At 42.4% G+C, this 12,690-nt stretch overlaps 1 protein-coding gene across 1 annotated transcript in view; it reads left to right on the top strand.

The window, feature by feature from the left end:
• Positions 1-12,690, top strand: part of FAF1 (Fas associated factor 1) — a 504,460-nt gene that overhangs the window by 46,566 nt on the left and 445,204 nt on the right. Inside the window, exon 2 of the mRNA XM_075555846.1 lies at positions 8,488-8,556. Within this exon, the coding sequence (XP_075411961.1) occupies positions 8,488-8,556 (69 nt within the window). The remainder of the gene's footprint in view (positions 1-8,487; positions 8,557-12,690) is intronic.

Here is a 12,690-nt window from a genome sequence, read left to right as displayed (position 1 = left end):
CAGTATGGATTACATCTCAGTATAAAAAAACCCAAGGTGGGTGTGGCAGGCCTGGCAGGGCATGATCAAGGGTAATGTTATCTTTTCATCAACTTATTCATTCTATATGCTGAGCACATAGTGCAAGAAGTTGCACCATATGAAGAACTGAGCATCAGGATGGGAAGTAGGCTTATTAACAATCTGTGGTATGCAGATGACATACATTGCTTCTTGAAAGCAAGAAGAACTTGAAGCACTTGGTGATGAAAATCAAGACTGTAGTCTTCAGTATGAAATGCAACTTAGTGTAAAGAAAACAAAAATCTTCACAACTGGACTAATGGACCCCATGATAAATGGAGAAACGATACACGTTGTCAATGTTTTCATTTTAATTGGAACCACAATTGCCCCTCATGGAAGTTGCTGTTCGGAAATCAAATGATGCTTTGCATTGGGCAAATATGCTGCAGAAGATCTCTATAAAGTATGAGAAAGCAAAGATCGCACTTTGAGGACACTTTGGACCAAGGTGCCCCTGACCCACACCATGGTATTTACAGTCACCTCATGTAGGCATGTGAGAGCTAGACAGACAATAAATCAGGAAAACTGGAGATTAATGCATTTTTGAATTATGGTGTTGTTGAAGAATATTGGAAGTATCACAAAATCCCAGAAAAACAAACAAATCTATTTTTAACAAAGTGCATCCTGAAGGCTCTTTAGAAGTGAGGATGGTGAATCTTTGTTTCATATTCTTTGAACATATCAGGATTGGCTGATCCTTGGGAAAAGTTGTGATACTTGTAAAACGAAAAAGAGGAAGACCCTTGAGATGATTGACATAGTGGCTGCAACACTGAGTTCAAATATACCAACGACTATAGAATGGTTCGGGGCTGGATACGGTTTTGTTCTTTATTTTAAAAATCATTTTATTGGGGGCTTGTACAACTCATCAAAATTCATACATCCATCCATTGTGTCAAGCACATTGGTACATTTGTTGCCATTCATTCTCAAAACATTTGCTTTCTACGTGAGCCCTTGGTATCAGCTCCTGATGTTCCCCTTTCCCTCTCTAGGACCCTCTCATGAACCCTTGATAATTTATAAATTATTATTATTTTGTCATGTCTCACATTATCCAATGTCTCCCTTCACTCAGTTTACTGTTGTCCGTCCCCCAGGGGTGTTGGTTATATGTAGATCTTTGTAATTGGTTCCCACTTTCTACCCCACCTTCCCTCCAGCCTCTTGGTATCACCACTCTCACCTTTGGTCCTGAAGAGTTCATCCGTCCTGGATTCCCTGTGTTTCCAGTTCCTAAGTGTACATGCTCTGGTCTAGCCGGATTTGTAAGGTAGAATTGGGATAATGATAGTGAGGGCTGAGGGTGGGTGGAGGAATCATTTAGGAATGAGAGGAAAGTTGTATTTTTCATCTTTGCTACACTGCACCCTGATTGGCTCGTCTCCTCACCGGGACTCTTCTGTAAAGGGAAGTGCAGTTGCATACAGATGGGTTTTGGGTCCCCACTCCGCACTCCCCTTAATTCACAATGATATGATTTTTTTGTTCTTTGATGCCTGATACCTGATACCATCAGCACCTCATGATCACACAGGCTGCTTCTGCCATGTGGGCTTTGTTGTTTTTGAGCTAGATGGCACTTGTTTTCCTTCAAGCCCCTTAAGACTCCTAGATGCTATAAATTTTGATAGCTGGGTACCATCAACTTTCTTCACATTTGCTTATGCACCTTTTTGTCTTCAGCAATTATGTTGCGAAGGTGAGCATCATGGAATGCAATGCCAGTTTAATAGAACAAAGTGTTCTTGCATTGAGGGTGTATTTGAGTCGAGGTCCAATGTCCGTCTGCTACCTTAATATTAAACCTATAAATATATGCTCATAGATCTATTTCCCCACATTATATAAAAATATATTTACATATGTATGTGTCTTTATTTAGATCTCTATAAATGCCCTTTGTCTCTGACTTCTTTCCTCTGTTTCCTTTTACTTTCTTCTTGTACCACTATCATGCTCAGCCTTCATGTGGGTTTCAATTACTGCTTTCATTTACATTGCCCTTGATCAAGCTCTACCAGACCTCTTACACCGCCCTTGCTCCGATTTTGGATCACTGTTGTCCCCTTGTCCCTGGGTTTGTTAGCACCACTTCATTTCCCCCACCTCTCTCTCTCCCATGTCCCCCCAGAATCCTCCAGATTGTTTATCCCGTCTATCTTATCTACATAGACCTGCAGAGATAATGATATGCACAAAAAAACGAGACAGGGCAAAACAAAGCAACAAAAGAAACAACAGGGAAAGTGGGACCAGATTTCAACCCAGTGCCGCAAGGTGTGAATGCAACATTCCTGCATGGAGTAGGGAACCAGAGGAGAGGTCTTGGAGGCTGGCCCCAGCACCAAAAATTAAGTGGATTCCTGCCCCTCCCCCGAGAAAAATTTGTTTCAAAGGACGACATTGATTCTGCAGCTCCGGGAGATGGACATATCTGATCAGAGCACACGAGAGCAGATGAAGGGGGAGGAGGAGAGAGTGGAACACAGCCTGGCCCACCAGACCGTGAGGATGATGTTCCTGATTAGAGCAGCCAGTCCACAGAGAGAACAACATGGCTGGCCCCACTATGAGACATGATGCCCCTCAGTGACCAAGGGCAATACAGGGGACAGCACTGGAGACACAGTGTGGGAATTGCACCTGACCTGATCCCACCACACCGAGGCAAAGCACTGGGGGAGTGCAGCGGAACAGCAAGGGAATGGAGTGGCAAGGTCCCCAGGGAATGCTGAAAGTGGACTTTGGGGCCAGGGCGTGGTGCCCCAACAGACTGGACTGGAAAACACTCCTAAGGGCCAACAAGTGATTCTTGAACTAACTACAAGCTTTTCTTTCTTGATGTGTTTTGTTTTGTTCTTTGTCAGTGGTTTGTTGTTGTTGTTTTGTTGTCTGGTTGTATACTGTTGCTTTGTTTTCCTCTGTCTTGTTTTAGTGCATGTTATTGTCTCCACAGGTCTGTCTAAATAAGACAGGCTGGATGAACTATCTGGAGGAAAACCAATGGGACCGACAGTTCCGGGAGCACTTGGGATAGGGGGAGGTGAGGGGGGCAGATAAGCAAGTGGTGTTAACAAACACAGGGACAAGGGAACAACATGGGACCCAAAATGGTAGTGAGGGGGGAGTGGCAGGCCTGGTAGAGAATGATCAAGGGTAATGTTATGTAAAGAAGAGGTATAGCTGTAACCCAGGTGGGGACGGAGCATGGTAGTAGGGCAGGAGGAAAGTCGAGGGAGATGGAGGAAAGAGCTAGGAGTCAAAGGGCATTTATAGAGGTCTAGACAAAGACAAGTACATGCAAATATATATATGAGGTTGGGGAAATAGATCTATGTGACTATATTTATAGGTTTAGTATTAAGGTGGCAGAAGGACCTTGGGCCTCTACTTAAGCATTCCCTCAATGCATGAATACTTTCTTTTATTAAATTGGTACTCTACGGTGCTCATCCTCCCGACACAACTGCTGAAGCCAAAGTGGGTGAACAAGTAAATGTGGTGAAGAAAGCTGATGGTGCCCGGCTATCAAAAGAGATAGTGACTGGGGTCTTAAAGGCTTGAAGATAAACAAGCGGCCATCTAGCTCAGAAGCAACAAAGCTCACATGGAAGAACACACCAGCTTGTGATCTAGTGGTCCTGAAGGGATCAGTTATCGGGCATCAAAGAACAAAAAATCATATCATTGGCTGCACACCTCCATGATACGATCGCCGAAGACAAACGGGTGCATAAGCACATGTGGCATGTATTGGACAGGGTTCTCTAGAGAGACAAACCAGATTGCTAGTAATTATATAAAAATATATTTATAAAGATAGATATATAATTCAAGAAATAAATCGTTAAATAATATACAGATAGATAATACAAGAAATTAACAGTTAAATTATAAAGCAGTGAGACACTAGCAGTCCTTTAAGTTTTGAGAGCTGCCAGTTGCCAAATCCCCTTCTGTAGACAGAGCTGGGCTATATATACCCAGGCAGCAAATAGCAAGGCAGGGGTCCCCAACTGTCATCAACTGTCAGTCCCTAGCTCCAGAGATGAACATTCCAATCGTGTGGGCTTAAAGGGACCTCAACTTACAGCGACACAGTCCACAGGCTAGGCATCCCACAGGTAGTGTACCCCTTTAAACAGACACAGAATAACCAAGGTGAGGTTCACCGAGCCATTTATCCCTCTGCCCTTCAGTTAATCCTACTTGTGTTTATCGGCCAGGCTGGCACAATAAACTATAGCAGTGAACAAGCGACCATCTAGCTCAGAAGCAACAAAGCCCACATGGAAGAAGCACACCAGCCTGTGCTATCACGAGGTGCCAAAGGGACCAGGTATAAGGCATCATGCAAAATATAAATAAATATGTGTGTGTATATATATATACACACACTATAAATAAATATGTGTGTGTATATATATATATACACACACACATATTTATTTATTTACCATAGTGAATGAAGGGGGAAGTGCAGAGTGGAGACCGAAGGCCCATTTGTCGGCCACAGGAGATCCCCTCACAGAGGGGTTTAGGAGAGGAGATGGGTCAGTCAGGGTGCCATGTAGTACCGATGAAGGACACAGCTTTCCCCCAGATCCCGAATGCATCCTCCCCCCAACTACCATGATCCGAATTCTACCTTGCAGGACCAGATAGGGCAGATGTTGTACACTGGTGCATGTGGGAGCTGGAGGCACAGGGAATCCAGGGTGGACGATACCTTCAGGAACAGGGGTGAGAGCGGCGATACTGGGAGAGTAGAGGGTGAGTGGGTTGGAAAGGCGGAACCGATTACAAGGATCCACATGTGACCTCCTCCCTGGGAGAGGGCCGGCAGAGAAGGTGGGGAAGGAAGACTCCGGATAGGGCAAGATATGAGAAAATAATAATCTATAAATTATCAAGGGCTCATGAGGGAGGGGAGAGCGGGGAGGGAGGGGGTAAAAAAAAGAGGACCTGATGCAAAGGGCTTAAGTGGAGAGCAAATGCTTTGAGAATGATTGGGGCAGGGAATGTATGGATGTGCTTTATACAATTGATGTATGTATATATATGGATTGTGATAAGAGTTGTATGAGCCCCTAATAAAATGTAACAAACAAACAAATAAGCAAATAAATAAATAAAACCACTCAATGTCTTATCAGACAAAGTCCTTATTATTAAAATTTACAATACTCTGCTAGCTTCCAAAAAGAAGATAACTAATCGCCCAGTGAGCAGGTGGGCAAAGGACCGGAACAGAAGTTTCACTAGGGCAGAAATTCGAATGGCCAATAAACACGTCAGAAATTTTTCCCGATTATTTGCCATAAGAGAAACGCAAATTAAAACAAAAATGAGATAGCACTTAACACCCTCAAATGTAGCCCAATTCAAAAAATCAGAAAGAAACAAGTGTTGGAGAGGCTGTGGTGAGATAGGAACTTTCATCTGCTGCTGGTGGACTTGTAGGTACGTACAGCCACTGTGGAAATCGATGTGATGATATCTAGAAAAGATGGAAATTGAGCTACCATACAACTCAGGAAGAGGAAAGAACCAAACCACGGCCAGATGTCAGGGAAGCCAGCCCCTAACACATCGTTACGGGTCTGGCAGGCGCAGTTGTACAGCGATAATAAGTAAAGATCATAGTAAAGTCATAGAGAGCATGAGAGATAGAAATGAAGTATAGAAATAAATGGGAGTCAGACACGTTTCATGGTAGCATGCTCACCTCAGCTACACTCGATGGTATACGTGGAGGGAGAGAGAGAGAGTTTAATGGTAGCCTTGGCCCCTTTTATATTCTCTGGGGACGTGCAAGCCCCCTAATTACAGGTGAGGACATATGTCACTGGAAGGGACTGTCCTATGGGTAGGGAAATAGAGTAATGAGAGGGGGGTGGTCTGGGGACATAAACGCAATAGGAAGGGGAGGAATTGGGGTTATACATGTGACAAGGTGGGCAGATTCTAGGTTTAGGATGGGGGCTTAACTTTGACCTATTCCCTAGATCTCCATAGGAACCATTATCAGTAGGGTGTGAACGCTTTGTCTCAGGCCTCAAGGAGGAATAGTTTATTGTCCCTAGTAGCAGGGAGTGAGGCCTGCCATATAGTCCAGTTGACTAACTGCCCTAGAGGCCTACCCTGTAGTCTGGTGACTAACTACCCTGAGGAGGATATCTGTAAGCGGTTGACCTCTCCCCACAGCCAGACATCTGTACTCCAATGTTCATTGCTGCACAGTTCATGATTGCAAGGAGTTGGAAACAACTCCAATTTCCTTCAACAGACAATGGGTTAAACTGTGGTACATACATACAATGGAGTACTAAGCATCCCTAAAAAGCAGTGATGAATGCATGAAGCACTTCACTGCGCGGGAGGAATTGGAGGAAATTATGCTAAGTGAAATAAGCCAAGCACAAAAGGGCAAGTACAACATGAGTCCGCTGAGGTAAGCTTAAAAAACAAATGCAGAAGGGGCATAGGGAAAAAGCTACTGTACATGAGCATTCCTGGGGTGAGGTCCAGGTTCAATGGCAGGGACCAGACCAAATCCAGAGATACATATGGTAGCCAACTAAAAAGGTACAGAAAAAAGAAAAACAAAAAAGGAAATGGGTCGCAGGGGAACAGCACACTAACTCACCCAAGGGGCGGGTATTAGATCTCCACAGGGAAAGAGGGACCAGACTTCAACTCTGTGCTCCAAGATGTGAATGCAACATGCTGGCATGGAGTAGGGAACCAGTAGAGAGGCCTGAGGGGCCCGCCCCAATCCCAACTACCTGGACAGCAGCTCCTCCCCCCAAAAGAATTGACTTCAGAGGGCAGCACTGAAGCTATAGCTCAGGGAGAGGGACATGTCTGATCAGAGCACACAGGAGCAAATGAAAGGGAAGGAAGAGAGAGTCGAGCACATCCTGGCCCCCCAAGCCTTGAGGACGATATCCCCGCTCAGAGCAACCAAGGCACAGAGAGGAATATATGGCCAGCCCCACTTTTAGACATGACACCCCTAACTGACCCATAGTCCTACAGGGTCACACTGGAGACACAGTGTGAGAATTGTGCCCAATCTGACCCCACAACACCGAGGCAAAACACTAAGGCGTGTAACAGAACAGCAAGAGGAGCAGCGCAAGAAGTCCCAAGGGAATACCAAAAATAGACTATGGGGGCCAGGGCATGGCACTCCATCAGACCCCACCGGAAAACACTCCTAAAGGTCAACAAGCAGACCTTGAACTATTTACAGGCTTTTCTTTTTTTGGGGGGGTCATTGTTTTGTTCTTTTGTATGTAGGGGCACTGAGTTGGAGCTGAGTTGATGGCAACTAACCCCAATAACTTATTATTTGTAACGCATGTTTGTTACCCATAAAGCTCCATAAACTGCTTTGCCTCCCCATAAATGCCTGCAGTCTGGGTTTGTAAACCTGCAACTGCCTCTTAAGTACTCCTTAGAGTAGCGGTTCTCAACCTGTGGATCGAGACCCCTTTGGGGTTGAATGACCCTTTCATCGGGGTCACCTGATTCATAACAGCAGCAAAATTATCCTTATGAAGTAGCAATGAAAATAATTTTATGGTTTTGGAGTTACCACAGCTTGCGGAACTATATTAAAGGGTGGCGGCATTAGGAAGGTTGAGACCCACTGCCTTAGAGGCAAGGATGGAGAGATTTTGTCTTACATACTCTGTACATGTTTCCAGGAGAGATGTGTCCCTGGAGAGGAACATCTTGTTTGATAAAGCAGGAGCAGTGAAAAAGAGGAAAACCCTCAATGAGATAGCTTGACACCCTGGTTGCAACAGTGGGATTCAAGCATGGGGACAATTGAGAGGATGGTCTTCATTCTGTTGTGCATTGGGTCACTAGGGGTCAGGCTGACATAACAGCACACCACCACCACCTGCTCTTGGCTCCCTCTGGGTGCCTGTTGTTCTTCTCTCATTGAACTCACAAGGGACTCATTGGATTGATGGCAGCCTAGCCTTCCGTGAGGTGGGGAGGCTGTTTTTAATGCTTAGTAGTATGTTTGGGTCTTTTAATTATTTAGAGTTAATTTTTATGTAAGGTGTAAAGGTATGGGTTGCAGTTCAGTTTTCTTTTTTTTTTTTGCAGTTCAGTTTTCTACAGTTTATAAAAATAAACATTTTCAAACATTCTAGGTGATCAAAAGATTATCTAGATATTACTGTGGGTAAACATTTTCTTGCCATTTATGTCAATAATGTAAATTTACTTTTCAGTTTGCCTTCTTCAAACTATGTGTGGAAAATATTAGCAGTTTCATGTCTGAGATGTTTGGTCTTAAGTTACACTCGTGCTCTTTACATTTTGAAACTAATTATCTTTCAACTCAAAAAATGTAAGTCTGAAATTCATACTTAACTTTGTTTCCAGGCGTGTACTGGCATTGAAAACATTGATGAAGCTATAACACTGCTTGAACAAAATAATTGGGACTTAGTGGTAAGTACTTTTTTCTTTTTCTACGTATTTGACTAGTAATCAAATTCTATAACTCTTGGATGCGTTTTAACATTTCTTATAATTTGCAGGCAGTAAATTATTTAATAGGAACTTTTTAGCCATAGCTTTTGTTACTCTCACCAAATGATACCAGTTTCTTGATGAGTCTGGATAAGAAGTTGGGGGTGAGAATACACTCTGGATTATGTGCTTCACCTGTGAGTGATTGTTACCAGGGTTAATTGTTGTTGCTATCCAGCTGGATAGCAAATGAGGCATTCAGAATCAAGGGTGGGGTATTTCACTACCAGCAAGAGAGAAGAGCCAGGAGTAGAGTACTTCCTTTGGACCCTGAGATTCTGGCACATTTAACATCTTTGATCAGGAGATAGTTGTGACAATAGAAGAGTGGTAGGGGAGAGGCAGTAGCAGCAGCACAAGGAGCTGGAGCATGAGACCGAGCAGTAATCTTCTTAATACACAGCATGTAAAGCTGAGTGTTTCAGAGCATGGGTTGTGGAGTAATGGGTTTTGCTGATTTGCAGAGCTGAAGCTGAGTATTTTCAGGTATGCTTATAGCAGAGAGACATGCCCTGCGCTTTCATTGACAGTCTTGAAAGGACTTTGTAACATTACTCAAGGAGGCTGGAAGTTAGAAGAGACCTAGGGTCCAGAGAGAGACCTGTCTGTTAGTATAGCAGAGAATAAACTGTCCTGCCTTAGCAACTGTATCCTGAGCATTTCTCATTGGAATTGTAATCTTCACTTCCTTAATAAACACCATAACGGTGACCATTACCTGTGAGTTCTTCTGTGGTTATTGCAATATATTAAGGACCCAACAGAAAAGTAGAGTGAGGGGAAAGTAGAGTGCCTGAGGAGGAACAGTTGGTGTCAGAGTAGGGTTCAGAAGGATGGCGGGTGGAGGCAGGTCGGACCATTGTCAATTAGCCTTGGGAGCTGGAAAAGGTCAGAGGTGGCTTCCATTCTCTTTCCTTGGAGAGGGAACCAGTTGTAAGAGTAATCTAAATGAATAAATTCTAAATGTCTGAGCCTTAGTGTGATTACATCTAGTTCTGTATTTAATTATTAGACTAATACAAACATTTTGATAATTTAAATAAATTTCCAAGTTATTCTCACTGTGTATTAAGATTCATCTTCCCTTGTGATAATCTGGTGGAGATAGGTTGGAAGAAGAGGTTTATATGAGTAACTCTAACTGATGTTTTCCTCTGACTTTCTCAGTTACTTTATAATGGTTACTCTCTTTTAAAAAAATTTTCATTTATCATATTTATTTTTTTTGTTACTTCTTTCTAAATCAAGCAAAGAAGTGGCATTCTGCTGTGGTTTTCTTTATGAACTTCAGGCAGTTTACTTAAAGGTCATTAAAATTTTTTTGTTGGCAGAAATTCTGTTGGCAAGACCCTATATTGCACCCAATAAACCGTACTTACTTATTGCAAAGTAAACTAGAAATGAATTGTGTAGTAGTATTGGAGCAGTAATGGTTGTGTAGATTTTCTAGTATTTTTTTAAAACAATTTATTAGGGGCGCATACAACTCTTATCACAGTCCATACATATACATACATCAATTGTATAAAGCACATCCGCATATTCCCTGCCCCAATCATTCTCAAAGCATTTGCTCTCCACTTAAGCCCTTTGCATCAGGTCCTCTTTTTTTTCCCCCTCCCTCCCCGCTCCCCCCTCCCTCATGTGCCCTTGGTAATTTATACATCGTTATTTTGTCATATCTTGCCCTATCCGGAGTCTCCCTTCCCCCCCTTCTCTGCTGTCCATCTCCCATGGAGGAGGTCACATGTGGATCCTTTTAATCAGTTCCCCCTTTCCAACCCACTCACCCTCCACTCTCCCAGCATCGCCCCTCACACCCGTGGTCCTGAAGGTATCATCCACCCTGGAATCCCTGTGCCTCCAGCCCTCATGTACCAGTGTACAACCTCTGCGCTATCCAGCCCTGCAAGGTAGAATTCGGATCATGGTAGTTGTGGGGAGGAAGCATCCAGGATCAGGGGGAAAGCTGTGTTCTTCATCGGTACTACCTCGCACCCTAGTTAACCCATCTCCTCTCCTAAACGCCTCTATGAGGGGATCTCCATTGGCCGACACTTGGGCCTTGGGTCTCCACTCTGCACTTCCCCCTTCATTTAATATGGTATATATATATACATATATACATATACATATATACATATACACACATATACACATACATACACACACTTAGATCTTTTTTTTTTTTTTTTTGCATGATGCCTTATACCTGGTCCCTTGGCACCTCGTGATCGCACTGGCCGGTGTGCTTCTTCCATGTGGGCTTTTTGGCTTCTGAGCTAGATGGCCGCTTGTTCACCTTCAAGCCTTTAAGACCCCAGACACTATCTCTTTTGATAGCCGGGCACCATCAGCTTTCTTCACCACATTTGCTTATGCGCCCATTTGTCTTCAGCGATCCTATCGTGGAGGTGTGCAGTCAATGATATGATTTTTTTGTTCTTTGATGCCTGATAACTGATTCCTTCGAGACCACTCGATCACACAGGCTGGTGTGTTCTTCCATGTGGACTTTGTTGCTTCTGAGCTAGATGGCCGCTTGTTTATCTTCAAGCCTTTAAGACCCCAGTCACTATCTCTTTTGATAGCCGGGCACCATCAGCTTTCTTCACCACATTTACTTATTCACCCTCTTTGGCTTCAGCAGTTGTGTCAGGAGAGTGAGCATCATAGAGTGCAAATTTAATAAAAGAAAGTATTCATGCATTGAGGGAGTGCTTGAGTAGAGGCCCAAGGTCCTTCAGCCACCTTAATACTAAACCTATAACGATAGACACATAGATATATTTCCCCATCCTCCTATATATATTTGCATGTACATGTCTTTGTCTAGACCTCCATAAATGCCCCTTTTTTTAATCCAAAATATAAAACTTTAAAAATTTCAGATTTTAAAAGTAATTGTGTTCATTTTAAACAAATTAGTAGATGAAGAAGTTTAGAAAGAAGAAAAATAATAATCACTTTCAAGTTAATTTTTGCAGTATATTATTCTGGGGTTGATTCAATAATTACATGTTATTAATTTTTTTATACAAATGAGATTATTCTAGACCTACTGTCTTGTATCATGTGGGAACTCAAAAAGTTTTTTTAAATATCTGTTTCTTTTAATTCAGTTTCTCTACAAACCTTTTGTTAGGTTTGTAGTTCATGTTATGGTTTATCATAATTTTACCATCAGCCCTATGATGTTGGGCATATAGGGTATTTTGTAATGTCTTGTTAATATAAACATGGAGAACATTTTTGTACATGAATTATTGTGACATCTAATGTTTCCATAGAAAAACCTGATGAATCTTGAACTTCTTGGTCAAATTGTATACATGTTTATAGAGTTACTCAACTATTGCTAAACAAACTAGAATTACTTACCTATTATGTAACATGAAATTGCCTTTCAGGATGGTTACAGTGATTTATATTTCTACCAGTTGTGTACAAAGCTGTTTTAAAAATTGATAGAAAAGTTGAAATTTTCCATGAACTTTTTTATGCCCCCATATATTTTTGAGATTGTGTTTTACATTAAACGAGTGCTTCCGTAAGGAGCTCTCGTGGCATAGTGATTATGTGCTAGGCTGCTATCACAAGATTCCAAAGTTCGAAACCACCAGAAGCCCAGCAGGAGAAACATAGGCTTTCTACTCCCTTAAACAGAGGAGCTGATACCAAGGGCTCAAAAAGAAAACATTTTTGAAAATGATGATGGCAACACATTTACAAATGTGTTTGACAATTGGTATATAGATACTTATAAGAGCTGTAAGAGCCCCCAATAAAATAATTTATTAATTAAAAAAAAGATTTAAAGTCTCAGGAAATCACAGGGGCAGTTCTATTATGTTTTAGAGGGTCAGTATGAGTTGGCATCCACTCAGTAACAGTGATTTTGTGTGCTTCCTTTTTCTTTTCTTGTTTTGTCACTTGTAGAAATTTAGAGATATTTGTCTGGCACACTAAGGAATGAAAATACCTGTATCTGCTTGAACACAACTTTGTTACTGCATGCTGGTTAGAAAACCCTATCTCTCCTCAACCCTCAAC

The sequence above is a fragment of the Tenrec ecaudatus genome, chromosome 1, assembly GCF_050624435.1.
Source record: "Tenrec ecaudatus isolate mTenEca1 chromosome 1, mTenEca1.hap1, whole genome shotgun sequence".
NCBI lineage: Eukaryota > Metazoa > Chordata > Mammalia > Afrosoricida > Tenrecidae > Tenrec > Tenrec ecaudatus.
Note: the sequence above shows the minus strand (reverse complement) of the source record. Positions and strands in the feature narration are given on the sequence as shown.